Consider the following 17,031-nt stretch of genomic DNA (forward strand, 5'->3'; position numbering starts at 1 on the left):
ACCTAATATTTGAAAATCATTCCCCTGAAAAGGATGGGAAGTGTGTTGTGTCCAAGATTGTTCACAATTTCTCCTACCCAAGCAGAGAAATTTCAGATCTTTCAATTGAGAATGACTGATGCTGATGATCAACCAAGTCAAGTCTCCCAGCTGATAGAGTGGCTTCACTGGTACACATGGTGGGCCTGTCTTCTCTGGCTCGCATTTTGTTCAGTGAAATGCGGTACTGGATGACGATACCTGTTCAACTGCAGTGTTACCACTGACTAAACATGCTAATGAGCTGCTCGTTTCTGATCAAGAGACCCAATACGGTAAAATTCCAGCTCAGTGAAATGTCTGGAATTTCTCCCTTTGCAAACTTTTTTGATTTTTATAAATTTTGTAACAGACCCTATATTTGGGCAAGGAAATATTTTAAGTGGAAAGTGCTTCTTTTTCCCTGCTGACAATCACATTCTTTTCCAATTTTGGGCTTTTTTTATACACCTTTGATGGGTCTTCCATTTGGCCTGTCACTAATGTTACTTGGATAACATGTCTTGCAACACATTCTTTTTGATTTGCCATCAGTAGACAAATAATATTGCATAATCTAATTTGCCACAATAAATCTGAAATGTACTTTGGATGCAAATGGAAACATTTAGACAAGCAGTTTTTATCTGCTACATGGTGCATTTTCCCTGGGAGGTCAGGGTGATGGTGTTCCAGTACAGTGTTGTTGAATGTTCCAGGTACTCCACATACTTAAAAAAAATTCTCAGCCAGTTGACCTTGCTTCATTAGTAATTAAATAGCTAAATTCCAGAAACTTTCTTGGTATTGTATTTATTATAGTTTAAAACAAAACACAATAACACATTTGAAAATTAAATGGCCCTGAAATTCTTTGGGAGTTATCACTGTTTCTCTGAGTTCCACTGATATTACAGCAAGAGATGAACCCCTGTGAATATGCATACAGGGCCTAGTAATGTAAAAATTCCACCAACCAAAATACTTCTGCTTGATAATTGGCTTTTAATTGATACTGAGAATATTTTGGTCTGATATATAAATGAAATCTAATACTATCCAGAATGCTAAATGCATAAACCTAAATATAGACTGGTGCTGCTGAAAAGATTAATGACTCTAACCAGTCTGACTGCTCTAGGTCTTCAGCTGGATAATGGCTGTATGTCAGACTAGATAGGTTTCCAAACTGAAGTTCCTTGCTGCATCATAGCTGTCTGTGAGAGAGTCTTAAAGGGTCTGTGAAATCATCATATTTCTGTATCTGTTAAATTCCACAACATTTCTACTGTATAACAAAAAAAAGAATGGTGTCAGCTACATGAAGCAACTCCATGCTATCAGAAGTCAGGATGAGTTCTGAGAATATGTCCATTCTTTCAAGGACCCCTATACAGAAAAGTTTGAAAACCACAGGAGTAGATAGTAAATATGTTTAGTGGGATTTCTGGCCATGGTCCCATGAAATTCTAACAAAACAAACTCTCTTTCCAATTGTGCATTCAGTCTACTCTCTCAATTCCTTATAGCATGCTCAATCTTCACCTGTCTCCCTGTAATGCATTCTGAGATATCCTCTTGCATGAGGAGGACAATATAATACAAATCATTCTTGTTGCTTTTCCCTGTATGCAATAATCCCAGTTTCACAAATAGGTGTAAATAAAATAAAGGCCAAGCTGAAAGAAGAGATGAGTGGTGGGGGGGGCGGGGGGAGGAACAGGGCATTTGAAAGCTTGTTTAAAAAGATAGGTCTTGAGGCTTCGAATGGTGGAGAGAGGTGTAGTGAAGGAATTCAACGTAAAAGAAAGGTAGTAAGAAGCTGTCACCAGTAGAATCAAACTGCACAGAAGGAGGTCATTCGATCCCAGTGTGCCCATGCCAGCTCTTTGAAAGAACTATCCAATTAGTTCCCAGCCCTTTCCCCATCATCATGCATTTTTTCCCTTTTCAAGTAAAATACCAATGCTCTTCAGAATTTGCTTCCACTATCTTTTCAGGCAGTGCATTCCAGAACATCATAACTCACTGCGTTTAAAAAAAAAACTCTTCATCTCTCTAGCTCTTTTGCCAATTATTTTAAAACTTTGTCCTCTGGTTACCGACCCTCCTGCCTGTGGAAACAGTTTTTTATTTACTCTATCAAAACCCCTCGTATTTTAGACACTTCTTGTAAATCTCCCCTTAACCTTCTGTGCTCTAAGGGGAAATAATCCCAGCTTTTCTATTTTCTGCACATAACTGAAGTCCCTCATCCCTGATAGCATTTTAGTAAATCTCCTCTGCACCCTTTCCAAGGCCTTGGCACCCTTCCTAAAGTGTGGTGCTCAGAATTGGACACAGCACTCCAGCAGAAGCCTGTGATTTTGTAAAGGATTTAACATAACTTAATTGCTTTTGTATTCAATGCCTCTATTTAGAAAGTTAAGAATCACATATGCTTTTTTGTTTTAAACAGTTTTATCAACTTGTTCAAAGATTTATTTATGTGAATTCCCAGGTGTCATTGTTTCTGTACCCCTTTTAGAATTGGTGTGAAGGGAGTTAAAAGGCACAGAATTGGAGGAATGAGCATTCTGGAGGAAATACAGGACTGAAGGAAATTACAGAGATTGGGTAGAGTGAAGTGATGGAGTGATTTATAAATGAGAACAATGGCCTGGATTTTTTTTAGCTCAGCGGCGAACGAGCAGTGCTGGTCATTCATTATACTTGCACATGCCTACAGATTTGCTATGGGCTTTTGCATTGGAACTTGCAATGATTATATGTCCAAAACAGCATGGCACCCTCTACAGGGGCTCTGGGTAATAAAGTGTGTATCAGACTGAAGAATCCTCACGGAGATGTGCAGAGTTTCAACCAGGAATTATCAGTTAGAATAGTTAATCCAATAGTTAATCTACAGAAAGTGAATTAAAGAGAAGGAAAGAAAGATGGGGTTAAGAGAGGGAGATAAAAGAGACAGAAATATAAAGTATAAAAATATTTAAAGTTTATAATTTTTTTAAATTTCCAACAATAAATAAAATCTGAAGGAATGAGACTCTATGCCGTTAAGAATTTACACTGGAATTGGCAAGCCCTAACTTATGGCATGTTTCGTGAGTATCTATCATGCAGAACCCCAACTTCACAATGCTGAACCTCTCTGTGAGATACTGTTATAACACAGCTTCTGGAGGAGCAAGGCAACTCAGACAGCAACTTCCTGATTTCCGCGTTTAACTGCGCATGTGCGGTTGCCAGAAGTTGACGTCTGACTTACTGTTTAATAACAGTGAGCGCTGATAGCCTCGCTGTTATTTTTACCACAAACTCCAGGCCAATATGTTGGAGGACCAGCAAACAGTGTACATGGTTAGTTAGGATAATGCTAATGAGCAAGTGGAACATGATAAATGTGGCAGAATTTTCAACAGGTTGGAGTTCATGGCATGGTGCAGGAGTATTTCAGTGTGATTATTAAATAATGAGTTTGAAAAAGTGAAGTAATTCTTAAATTTGAAGATACAATTTGCATCCAAAAAGAAATATTTCTTTATTCTCATACATTTAACTATTTTCAAGGTCTAATTTAGATTATACTTGTGGTACCTTTATTGTACGTTTATTCAACAAGATTGAAGAGACTGAACCCTCTATTTTACAACAGACAGAACTAGGTTATGATTCTCTGCATATGGAGTAATCAAACCCACCCTGGAATTTGATGTGATAATTGGGATTGGCATTGGAGAAATAACATAAAACTCTGGGTTTACCACAATCAGTGAATGATTTCTCTTTTATTTTTAAGTAGTAAGATTTATTAGCAGTAGTAAGGTTGTTTAATAGATAGAGGAGAGGCAGGGCTGCTCCGACCTCCAGAGTGCACTTCCTGTGGGAACTCCAGGACACGGGAAGTGTCCTGGATAACCATATGTGCAGGAGGTATCGTCAGTAGCAACAGCTCAAGCTCTGGGTTTCGGAGCTTGAGCAGCAGCTGGTGTCACTGTGGTGCATCTATGAGGTTGAGAACTTTGTAGATAGCATATTTATAAATGTGGTCACCCGCAGCTTAAGGGTATGCAGGCAGAGGGGGAATGGGTGGCCACCAGACAGTCAAGAAGAAACAGGCAGGTAGTGCAGGAGTCCCCAGAGTGCATCTCGCTCTCCAACCAGTATTCAGTTCTGAATACTGATGAAAGTGATGGCTCTAGCTGTACTCCCCAGGTGAACCAAGTCTGTAGCACCATGGTTGGCTGTGCTGCACAGGGTGTGGGGGGGGATGGGGGGGGGGGACAAAAAGAAGACTGGAAGAGCAGTAGTGATAGGGGGATTCGATAGGGGAATAGACAGGTGTTTCAGTGGCTGCAGATGTGAATCCACAATGGTGTGTTGCCTTCCTGGTGCCAGGGTCAAGAATGTCAGGAGCTAGGTAGGAAATCAGCAAGGAGGACCTCAAAATCAGCAATCTCCAGATTACTCCTAGTACCACGTGCAGGTAAATATACAAATAGGAGGATAAAGCAGATGAATGTATGGATGGAAAGATGGTGCAGGAGGGAGGGGGGTCTTTGGATTCCTGAGACATTGGGACCTGCTCTGGGGGAGATGGGACCTGTACAGGCCTGGCAGGTTGCACCTAAAGAAAGCCGGGACCAATTTCCTTGCGGGGCGATTTGCTAGTGCTATTGGAGAGGGCTTAAACTAACTCGATAGGGGTTTGGAAACCAGGATGCAATATCAGAGAGGAATAGCAAGGTGCACAGAATACTGGGAGAGACCGATAACACAGAGTAGGAAATAGTAAGTTAGTAGGTGCGTTCAGAGTAAGGGAGAAAGTAATAACGTCATGTATGCATATGCATGTTTGACAATGCACGGAGTGTGGTAAATAAGATTGGTGAGTTACAGGGGCAGATTGCCATATGGAAATATGACGTTTGGCTATAACAGAGACCTGGCTGAATGGGTAGGACTGGATATTAAATAGTATCTCTAAATAAAATAAAATTCCTGGATACAGGTGTTTAGGGAGGGGGGAGGGGTGGCAGAATTGATTAAGGAGAACATTGCAATGCTGGAGAGAGAGGATGTCCTGGAAGGGATCAAGGACAGAATCTATTTGGCTCGAGTTAAAGAACAAAGAAGGTGCAATTACATTGCTCAGTGTAATCTCTAGGCCACCAACTAGTGGGAGAGATGTAACTGAACAATGGGCTGCCTTTTAAAGAAGAGAGAGTTCGGAAACAGTCAAGGTATATTCCCACGAAGGAGAAAGGTAGGTCAAACAAATCCAGAGCTCCCTGGATGTCAATAGAGATAGAGATTAAGATGAAGAAAAAAAGTATGCTTATGACAGATGTCAGGTGGATAATACAACTGAACCAGCTGAATATAGAAGATTCAGAAAGGAAGTGAAAATGTAAATAAGACAAGATAGCGAATATGAGAAGAGATTGGCAGCTAACATAAAAGAGAATGCAAAAGTCTTCTATAGGAATATAAATAGTAAAAGGATGGTAAAAGGAGGAGTAGGGCTGATTAGGAACCAAAAAGGGGATATACGCATGGAGGCAGGCAGCATGGTTGAGGTATTTAAATGAATATTTTGCAACTGTCTTTACCAAGGAATAGGATGCTGCGCAGTCATGATTAAAGAGGAGGTAATTCAGGCACTTGAAAGGTTTAGAATTGATAAGGAGGTGGTATTGGATAGGATGTCCGTATTTATTGTTGATGAGGCATAAGGCATCGGGACCAGATGCGATGCATACTGAGGGAACTGAGAATGGAAATTGCAGAGGCACTGGCCATCATTTTCCAGTCTTCCATAGACTTGGGGGTTGTGCCACAGTACTGGAGAATTGCAAATGTTACACCCTTGTTCAAAAAAGGTAAAGATAAGTCCAGCAACTACAGGCCAGTCAGTTTAACCTCAATGGTGGGGAAGCTTCTAGAAACGATAATGCGGGACAAAATTAATAGTCACTTTGGCAAATGCGGGTTAATTAAGGAAAGCCAGCCTGGATTTGTTAAGGGAAAATCATTTTGAAGTAACTTGATGGGCGTTTTTGATGAGGTAACAGAGAGGGTTGATGTGGTATATGTGAACGTCCAAAAGGTATTTGATAAAGTGCCACAAAATAGACTTGTGAGAAAAGTTACAGCTCATGGAATAAAAGGGAAAGTAGCAACATGGATACAAAATTGGGTGTGTGGCAGGAAACAAATTAGTGGTTAATGGATGTTTTTCAGGGGTCGGTGTTAGGACCCTCACTCTTCCTGATATATATTAATGACCTAGACCTTGGTGTACACTGCACAATTTCAAAATTTGCATCTAATACGAAACTTGGAAGCATTGTGAACTGTGAGGAGATAGTGTAGAACTTCAAAAGGACATAGACGGGTGGAATGGGCGGACAGGTGGCAGATGAAATTTAATGTAGCAAAGTGTGGTGATTCATTTTGGTCAGAAGAATGCTGAGAGACAATATTAAGTAAAGGGTATAATTCTAAAGGGGGTGCATGAGCAGAGGCACCTGGGTTTGTATGTGCATAAATCATTGAAGGTGGCTGGACAGGTTAAGACAGCGGTTAATAAATTATACAGTATCCTAGGCTTTATTAATATGGGCCTAGAGTACAAAAGCAAGGAAGTTATATTAAACTTGTCCAGAACACTGATTCGGCCTCAACTGCAGTAATGCGTCCAGTTCTGGGTACCACGCTTTAGGAAAGATGTGAAGGCCTTGGCGAGAGTGCAGAAATGTTTCACGAGAATGGTTCCAGGAATGAGGAAGTTCAGTTACTCAGATTGGAGAATTTGGGACTGTTTTATTTGGAAAAGAGAAGGTTGAGAGGAGATTTGATTGAGGTTTCCAAAATCATGAGGGGTCTGGACAGAGTAGATAGGGAAAAACTGTTCCCATTGGTAGAAAGATCAAGATCAAGAACAAGAGGGCACTTATATATGATAATTGGCAAAAGAAGCAATGGCGACATGAGGAAAAACGTCTTCACACAGCGACTGGTTAGGATTTGGAATGCACTGCCTGAGAGTGTGATGGAGGCAGGTTCAATTGAGGCATTCAAGAGGGAATTGGATTGTTATCTGAAAAGGAAGAATGTGCAGGGCTACGGGGAGAAGGCCAGGGAGTAGCACCAGATAAAATGTTCCTTTGGAAAGCCAGCGCAGACATAACGGGCTGAATGGCCGCCTTCTGTGCTGTCACAATTCTGTGATTTAAAATGTCCTTGTTTGCAAACTGAACAGTTCTAGTTTTACACCGGATTACAAAACTGATTGAGTTGAAATAACATGTTCTTCACCTGATGGTGCAGTTACCTTAAGTTATGCATTCTATGAATAAATTTGCCACCTGACACATTTTTAATTTCCATTGACTTGTGTATTTTGCATATCTTTTCTCGTATATCAATTGCTTTTAGTATGATTTCCATAGTACTCTATTTTTGAGTGTTACTCAAGAGTTTTTCCAATACAAGTTGTTTACATTCGTGTGCGATACTGCCAAGAATATATTATGTAAATGAAGTATGGTACAGTATATTATACACTAAAGCAAAGTATCTAAAATAAAAATTGAGTCACTTGAAAAAGTAACATGTAGTTTAAACTCTGATTTTCAAGGTATGCCTTGTATTATAATGCAACAAAAGTGATATCTTTACAATGCTAATGCTGAATCTGAGGGAGATGGGAACAACAAAACATATTGGGGAAAATTTAGACTGTAAGTAAATCATTGAAGAATGTGTAAAATGTAAAACCCTGCTTTATGAAAGCTTCATGTTCTTTAAATCCTATTTGGGATTATTCATTAAAATAATGAGCTCTGAAAATCATTGCCAAGTAATTAGTGTTTTATAAATTACATGATTACATTCTCTTTGTTAATAAATCTTTTCTGTGTAATTACAAATTGTAAATATTAAGATAGGTTCAATACAAATACTTCCTCTCAATCAACTTGCTTATCCATCTGAACAGCAAGGATAGGCACAATTGAGTTATCCATAAAATATATTTAACTTAACTTCCCTTTCTCTCTTTCAGCCTCTGGTGCTGCTGTTCTATAATTAGACAGAGAATTACATGTATCTCATGATATTTTTCATTCCTTCTCTCGGTGGAAGCGCAGTTAGGAATTAGTTGAGGTCCTTTATCCAATCAGTCTTGATGTGCTGTGCCAGTTTCCAATCATGCTACACCACCAGCAAGATCAATTATCTTCATTTTATTTCTAAATGTTATATCTTCACAATTAAATAACTTTTTTTTAAAAACAGAGCTCACAATTTTAAAGAGTTTTCCTTGGACTAACAATTAAACGGCTGCACGTTAAATTTCACAAACGTTTATTGGTTTTTATCCTAAATGTAGTGCTAAGTGAAATGCATAAAAGAAACTTGAATATTCGATTCCCAGCATAATTAATGTCACTGACAAAGTAGTTGACTTGTATATTTGTATCCCATTTCTTATTAGCTACACCTCTTGTTGTGACCACCAGCTACTGCCGTCTCTGCCATGGAAAGTTTTCCTCCAGGAGTCTACGTAATGTTTTTGCAAAAGTTCCTCTGATTGAGGCGAATCCAGAGAGGCAGCGCAGAGCACAACAGACTTTCTGTGCTGATTTTCAGAAGTTAGTTGGTGTTGTGGTGAGGCAGGATCCCACTTTGCCACAATATATCTGTAGGAACTGTCATGCTCAGTTTTATAAGTGTCGGAGTATCTTGAGAAACTACATTCAAAGAGTGAATACTTCACCAGTAGCTTCTGTACAGCGTGGACAAGAGGCTGGCAGGTACTTCAAATCACTGATTGAAAGATTACTGTACTCTACTGTCTAATGTTACCAAATTTACATTGTTTATTATATATGCAATAAGCCCAATACCTGTTGTAAACAAAAAGTAAAAATGCAATATTAAAATTATCCAAGAATATTATTTAACAATTCTAGCCCAACATTGTCATCAGTTGGCTGATGATCTATGGGTGGCAATGAAGTCTCTGTCTATCATGATATTGGGCAATATCTTGGAGGTCTTTTGCAAAGTTGAAACTCTAATGTTGCTGTCCTTGAATATCAACCGAAGATATGTTTGGGGGACGAGAATTTGGGCCTTCCTTTGCATTATTTCTTTTGGATAGATTCTGAAGGGAAGATCCTGCCTGGCCAACCTTCTCCATTTCTTGGAGGAAGTGACATATAAGTAAACTGTGGAAAGCCATACAACATGGTATACCTAGATTTCTAAAATACATTTGACATTATACACAAAAGATTATTAATTTCAAAGTTTTGGGGATTTGGGAAAAACCCTTGCAATGAATAAGGAATACCCTGAATGATAGGGAAAAAAGTATGTTGGAGTTACTTTGGAGTGGGGATACTCCAGGGATTGATGCAGGGACCATTATTGCTTTTAATTTATGTAAGCCTTGGCTCAGTAGTAGCACTCTGAAACTACAACCTTTTGACTCAGGCAAGAGACTTGAGCACATAATTTAAGTTGACACTTCATTGCAGTGCTAAGGGAATGCTGCACTAGTGTGGGTGCCATCTTTCAGATAAGATGTTAAACCAAAGCCCTGTCTGCTGTCTCAAATGTATATAAAAGATTCCATGACGCTACTCAAAGAGCGTGAGAGTTCTCTTGGTGCCTTTCATGACCTCAGGATGTGCTGTAACATTTCACAGCCAATGAAGTACTTTTGAAGTGCAGTCACTGTGCAGTGTAGGGAGACTCGGCACCAATTTGTTCTCAGCTATGAAATAAATGCCTAAATAATCTATTTTAGTAGTGTTGGTTGAGGGACCAATGTTGGCCTGGACACTGAATTGGCCATTTGAATAGTGCCATGGGATCTTTTACACCCACCTGAGAGAGTGGATGGGGCCTCAGTTTAACATAATTAAGAACAGTTGAATTTTAGGATCTCTTAGGATGGATGAATTAAAATGGAAAAATGTCCTTCCTCATCCAAATTAGTACAATCTTGTTACCATGTTCAGCCTGTCCATCATTCTCATTTTCGCTCTCTTCTATTGACTCACTGATCCCCAATGCATCAAATTCAAAATCCTCGTCCTCGGTTACAAATTCCTTCATGGCTTTGCCCCAATTTGTGTCTGCAACTTTCTCTTGCCCCTCCCTTTCGGTCTTGGCACTTTGGTCTCGTGCATTCTTTCCTCTTTTTTTCAGCACCTTCCCCTATTCCATCCACTTCATCAGTTGGCAGAGCCACATGCTGCTTCTCTCTCTCTGTCTTTAAAAGGTTTCTCAAAACTAGTTTTTCCCCTCTGTGAAGCACCTTGGAATGTTATCTGTGTTAAAGGCACTATATAAATGCAAGTTGTTGCTCAGATTATAATTAGATTACAGAAATTATGTAAAGTTGTATTACAGCAAATTGAAGCCATGAGAAAGCATTCCTTTTTTTGTAACCCTGAATGTGAACACTTCAGCTCAGTATACACATTGTACATTCATGTATCTTCGAACAATTGTCAGGCTGCTCAAATGCAAAAAGCTAGATGTATTACAGATTGAACTGGGTTTTGCCATGGCAGTCCAGCTCCAAACTGTGGCAGAGTGCTATAGGAAAGTCCATCTATGAAGTAAACAGATCTTCATATTTTCCAAGCTGGCTGTTCCATATCTTTTTGTTTTACATGAGTAGTGTCTATGTTTTCAATCTAAGTTGGATATAATGCCTCTTTTTTATTTTATCGTTGTAGATGTGTTGCAGCAATAAAGTCATCATCAATGCAATCACTTTCACAATCTCCATTAGACAATTCTATCTCTGGTAAGTGAATCATGGTAACAGCTGTACTTCAATTTACTGTGCATAGAACTGTTTTACTTGTATGAACAACAACTTGCATTTATGTAGCACATTTAACATAGTGCAACATCCCAATATCCCTTGACCACCCTTATCTAACAAAAATCTATCAATCTTAGTCTTGAAAGTGTCAATTCACCCAACATTCACAGCCTTTTAGGGAAGAGAGTTCCACATTTGTGCTAGTCTTTTTGTGAAAAAGTGCTTACCCATTTTACTCCTGAATGGTATGGCTCTAATTTTAAAATTATGTCCTCTTGTTCTGGATTTCCCCACCAAAGGATATAGATTCCCTTTAGCTACCCCATTGAAATCCCAGATTAAATTTTATTTTTAGATTCTGCCTGTATCCACCATTGGACAAAAATGTATTTCCAGATGAGTAACATTGCTTGTAGATTTGGCACAATGAATTGGCATATATTACTTATGATCAAAAGTCTTACGTTTGCTGAATGTTTCTTAATAATTTGAGTTGTCATCTCCAACCTGCTTTCCCTCCTCCAATCATACTTCAAAAAGCAGAGGATGTATGCTCTGGTTCTGTCCAGCTTTTCATGAATGTTAATACAATTCCAGTAATTTAAAAGAGATGTATTTTTTTGGTTGATGTTTCATCCTACACAGCTAATTTCATCAGGTTTTTAGCAAAAATAAATAATTTCTTGCCATTTAAAAAAAATCTCATAATGACATCTTTTTCTCTTCCAACTACCACCCCTAGCTCTGGGTGTGCTGGGAACTGTGAGCAATCTTTGTTTACAGAACCTAGGGCAGATTCTCCAAACAAAAGCAAGAAACTGCAGATGCTGGAAATCTGAAATAAAAACAGAAAATGCTGGAAACCCTCAGCAAATCAGGCAGTATCTGTAGAGACAGAAACCGAGTTAATGTTTCAGGTTGATGACCTGTTTCTCCAAATATTTTGATGTGCAAAATGAATGTACCTTGTGAGAAGAAGTATCAGTCTCCCTGAGAAAAAGAATTTAAGCAGTTACCACCTGCCAAGGTCACTGGAATGAGTTTATACACCTTGCCAAAATTGATCTGCTATCACTAAAGCTGCTTGTACAGTTACAGGCAAAGCTCAGGCAAACATGGATAATATTGCATGCTATCAACTGCTTTAAACTAATAACAGAGAGGGAGGGTTCAGAAGAGGGTAAATTTATAAGTCTAAAAAGAAAAGTCAAGGCAGTAGAGCAGAGTAGCTGGGTAAAATCAAGTAGATTGTATCAAGAAGGGGTAGAGTGTTTAAAACTAAATGTGGAGGGTTTAAACTAAATGGGCAGGGGATGGACACCAGCTTTTAGAAGTAGAAAAAAGGAATAAGGTGCATAAGGTGTGAGTGTTAGACAGTACTACAAAGGTTCACAGAAAAGTGGAAGAGATAGATAGCACTAGAGTAGGGAATAGTAAGTTATTAGGTGGGGGCAGAGTAAAGGAGGAAGTAATAAAGTTTAAATAGGGTTAATGTGCATGTATGTGAATGCACGGAGTGTGGTTAATAAGATTAGTGCGTTACAGGCGCAGATTGACACGTGGAAATATGATGTTGTGACTATAATGGAGACCTGGCTCAAAGAAGGGCAGGACCTAGTATCCTGGATACTAGGTATTCAAGAAAGATAGGAAAGGAAGAAAAGGGGGAGGAGTGGCAGTATTGATTAAGGAGAGCATTACAGTGCAGGAGAGAGAGGTTGTCCCAGAGGGGTGAAGGACAGAATCTATTTGGCTTGAGCTAAGGAACAAAAAAGGTGCAATTACATTGCTCAGTGTTGTCTATAGGCCAACAACCAGTGGAAAGGATGTAGAGGAACAAATTTGCAAGGAAATTACAGAGAATTGCAAGAATTATGAGGTAGTTATAATTGTGGACTTTAATTATTCGAATATAGACTGGGATAAGAGTAGTGTAAAGGGCAGAGAGGGGAAAGAATTCCTAGAATGTGTTCAGGAAAATTTTCTACAGCAGTATGTTTCCAGTCCAGTGAGAAAGGAGGCACTGCTAGACCTGGTTCATGGGAATGAGGTGGGCCAGATGGATCAAATACCAGTACGAGAACATTTAGGGGACAGTGATCATTGTATCATAAGGTTTAGGTTAGCTATTGAAAAGAACAAAGAACATTCCAGAATAAGAATAATTAACTGGGTGGAAAGCCATCTTCAACAGGGTAAGAATGGATCTGGGCCGAATAAATTTGAATCAAAGGTTAGCAAAAAAACAGTAGCTGAACAATGGGCTACCTTCAAAGAAGAGATAGTTCGGGCAGAGTCCAGGTATATTCTCATGAAGGGGAAAGGTGGGGCAAACAAATCCAGAGCACCCTGGATGATAAAAGAGATAAAGATGAAGAAGAAAAATTGTGCTTACGACAGATGTCATGTGGATAATACAATGGAGAATGAGGCTGAATATAGAAGGTTCAGAGGGGAATTGCAAAAACAAATAAGAGAAGCAAAGAGAAGGTATGAAAAAAGACTGGCGTCTAACATAAAAGGGGATCCCAAAGTCCTCTATAGGCATATAAATAGTAAAAGGGTGGTAAAAGGAGTAGTAGGGCTGAATACACATGGAGGCAGGGGGAATAGCTGAGGTATTAATTGAATACTTTGCATCTGTCTTTATCAAGGAAAAAAATGCTACCCAGGCCACAGTGAAAGAGGAGGTAATTAATGCATTGGAAGGATTTAAAATTGATAAGGAGGAGGTATTAGATAGGCTGTCTATTCTTAAAGTCGATAAAGCACCTGGACCGGATGAGATGCATCCAAGGATACTGAGGGAATTGAGAGTGGAAATTGTGGAGGCACTGGCCGTCATTTTTCAGTCTTTCTTAGGCTCAGAGGTGGTGCTAGAGGACTGGAGAATTGCAAATGTGACACTTTTGTTCAAAAAAGGATGTAAAGATAAGCCCAACAAGTACAGGCCAGTCAGTTTCACTTCGGTGGTGGTGAAACTTCTAGAAACGATAATTTGGGACAAAATTAATAGGTACATGGACAAATGTGAGGTTATTAAGGAAAGTCAGCACGGATATGTTAAGGGAAAATTGTGTTTGACTAACCTGCTGGAGATTTTTTGAAGAGGTAACAGAGAGGATTGATGAGGGCGATTCTGTTGATATGGTGCACATGGACTTCCAAAAGGCATTTGATATGGTGCTGCACAACAGACTTGTGAGCAAAGTCATAGGTCATAGAATAAAAGGGACAGTCGCAACATGGATATAAAATTGGCTACGTGACAGGAAACCGAGAGTAGTGATGAATGGATATTTTTCGGGCTGGAGGAACGTTTGTAGTGGAGTTCCCCAGGGGTCAGTGTTGGGACCCTTGCTCTTCCTGATATATATTAATAACCTCGACCTTGGTGTAGAGAGCACAATTTCAAAATTTGCAGATGATACGAAACTTGTGAACATTGTGAACTGTGAGTAGGATAGTGTAGAACTTCAAAAGGACATAGACAAGTTGGTGGAATGGGCGGACAAGTGGCATACAAAGTTCAATACGATGTCACAATCCTTTTTTTTCTCGGGAAATATTGCGGTGTGCCTTTAAGACTGTAAAAGATCAGTACTTCTTTAAGGCTGCAAGCTCCAGGGACTGTAAGCCAAAGTGCATTCTGGTTGCCCGGCAAACAACCATACAGAGAAGGAGAACAGGACTTCAGATATATCCATTTTGACTTTGAAACTGGCTGGCAGAGACAGACAGTTAACAGACTGTCCGGACACATGAAGGAAATAGGAGAGCTTTCTCTCAGTCTATTTAAACCCTATTTATTTATACACTCTCAAAATTCTAAAGAAGCTTCAAGCCAGATTAATTTCTTAAAGAAACAACAAATTATTGATCTACTGTGTTCATCACTGAAAAAGAAGAGTTTAATACTAGAACTGCTGAACTGAATTGCTGAATTCCTATCTTTGGAAAGATCTTCAGATTCATCGGACCTTGGAAGACTGCAAGTGAATGTGGACTGTGGGAAATTTGAAGACCATTTGTCGGAAGCGTAATCTGCAAAGACTTTATTGTTTTCTATTTTTTCGAGCAACTAATTAAAAACCAAACTACTACTAGTTTGATTATATGTATGCGAATGCGGGAGTTAGTTTTTTTTGGATAAGAAGTTATAAGGTCTTTAGATATTGATAACTCTTGGTAGTGTTTAAGATTTTAGTTTTTTTTTAAATAAACAGTTAATATGTTTATATCTAAAGATACCTGGTTTGGTTCAGTTCATTCGGGGGTTACTAGATTGTTTCAATTTGGCTGCTGCTTTCTCCGATCTGGAAAGCTTAAAGATATATAATGCAATATGTGGAATGACGGGACTGAATTGACACTGCACTGCTCCCACCGCAATCAGAATCATATATTTTGATTTGGGGCTTTGTCCTGAGCAGTCGTAACAGTGGGGAAATGTGAAGTGATTCATTTTGGTAAGAAGAACATGGAGAGACAATATAGAATATAGGGTACAACTCTAAAGGTGGGTTCAGGAGCAGGGGGCCTGGATGTATATGTGTCTATGTCATTGAAGGTGGCAGGACAGGATGAGTGTGTGATTAATAAAGCATACAGTATCCTCGGCTTTATTATTAGGGGCATAGAGTACAAGAGCAAGGAAGTTATGTTGAACTTGTATAAGACACTAGTTCAGCTTCAGCTGGAGTATTGCGTCCACATCTGGGCACTGCACTTTAGGAAAGATGTGAAGGCATTGGTGAGAGTGCAGAAAAGATTCACGAGAATGGTTCCAGGGATGAGGAACTTCTATTATGAAGGTAGATCAGAGAAGTTAGGACTGTTTTCCTTGGAAAAGATAAGACTGAGAGGTGATTTGATAAAGATATTAAAAATCATGAAGAGTCTGGACAGAGTAGTTAGGGAGAAACTGTTTCCACTCGTGAAAGGATCAAAAACGAGAGGGGACAGATTTAAGCTAATTGGCAATGGAAGCAATGGTGACGTGAGAAAAAAATTGTTCACCCAGCGAGTGGTTAAGGTCTGGAATGCACTTCTTGAGTGTGGTGGTGAGCAGGTTCAAGTGAGGCATTCAAAAGGGAATTAGACTATTACCTGAAAAGGAAGAATATGTAAGGTTACGGGGAGAAGGTGAGGGTGTGGGACTAAGTGTATTACCCATTCAAAGAGCCAGTGCAGACACGATGGGCTGAATGGCTGCCTTCTGTGCTGTAACAATTCTGTGATTCTGTTTAAGAATGAGCAACTATAGCCACATCGGGGAAAAATTACAGGCTCTATATCTGAACGCACAGAGCGTTCATAACAAGAATTAATGGCACAAATATTAATAAATTGGTTTGATTATCACTCATTACAGGGTGGCTGAAGTTGGGAACCAGGGTATTTGATTTTTAAAAAGGATAGGCAAATTGGAAAAGGAGGTAGGGCAGCCCTGATGATAAAGGATGAGATAAAGACAGGAGGGAGAAAGGATGTTAATTCAGAAGATCAAGATGTAGAATCAGTATGCGCAGAGTTAACAAAGAACAGAAAACATTGGTTTGAGTAGTTAATAGGCCCCTTAATGGTAATCGTACTGCTGGGACAGTGTTACGACCATGCAGGACAAAGCCCCCCAATTTAAATATGTGATTCTGATCACGGTGGAAGCAACGCACTGTTAATTCAGTCTCGTCGCTCCACAGGTCGCAGCATATTTCTTTAAGCTTTCCAAATCGGATAAAGCAGCCAAATTGAACACTCTAGTAACCCCCGAATGAAGCGGACCAAACCAGGTATCTTTGGATATCAACAAATTAACTATTTATTTAAAAAACTAAAAATCTTAAACACCACTAAGATAAGACCTTATAACTTATTTAAAAATCTAACTCCCACATTCACATACATATACTAAAATTAACAGTAATTCATTTTTTAAATAGTTGACTGAAAAAATAAAGTCTTTGCAAGTTTCGTTCCCGACGAATGGAGTCTTCCAATGTAGAAACAGTCCAAGGTCGTTTGAAGTCTTCACAGTGGTCTGATGGGGGAAAAAAAGTCCTTCAAAGATAGGAATTTAGCAGTTCGGCTGTTGTAGCATTAACTGTCCCTTCAGTGATGAACACAGCAATATCAATATTTTGTTAAGAAAGAAAAGCTTT

At 39.2% G+C, this 17,031-nt stretch overlaps 1 protein-coding gene across 3 annotated transcripts in view; it reads left to right on the top strand.

Moving 5' to 3' along the window:
• The window catches only part of znf276 (zinc finger protein 276), a 68,570-nt gene that overhangs the window by 5,354 nt on the left and 46,185 nt on the right, over positions 1–17,031 (top strand). For 2 of the 3 annotated variants that reach the window (XM_068049272.1, XM_068049270.1), the window contains exons 2-3: positions 8,519–8,837; positions 10,779–10,849. In XM_068049272.1, coding sequence (XP_067905373.1) covers positions 8,519–8,837; positions 10,779–10,849 — 390 coding nt within the window. Of the gene's footprint in view, positions 1–7,660; positions 7,764–8,518; positions 8,838–10,778; positions 10,850–17,031 lie in introns of all 3 variants that reach the window. The other variant, XM_068049271.1, reaches the window with a different exon arrangement.

This window comes from Heterodontus francisci, chromosome 17 (genome assembly GCF_036365525.1).
Source record: "Heterodontus francisci isolate sHetFra1 chromosome 17, sHetFra1.hap1, whole genome shotgun sequence".
NCBI classification, from domain to species: domain Eukaryota; kingdom Metazoa; phylum Chordata; class Chondrichthyes; order Heterodontiformes; family Heterodontidae; genus Heterodontus; species Heterodontus francisci.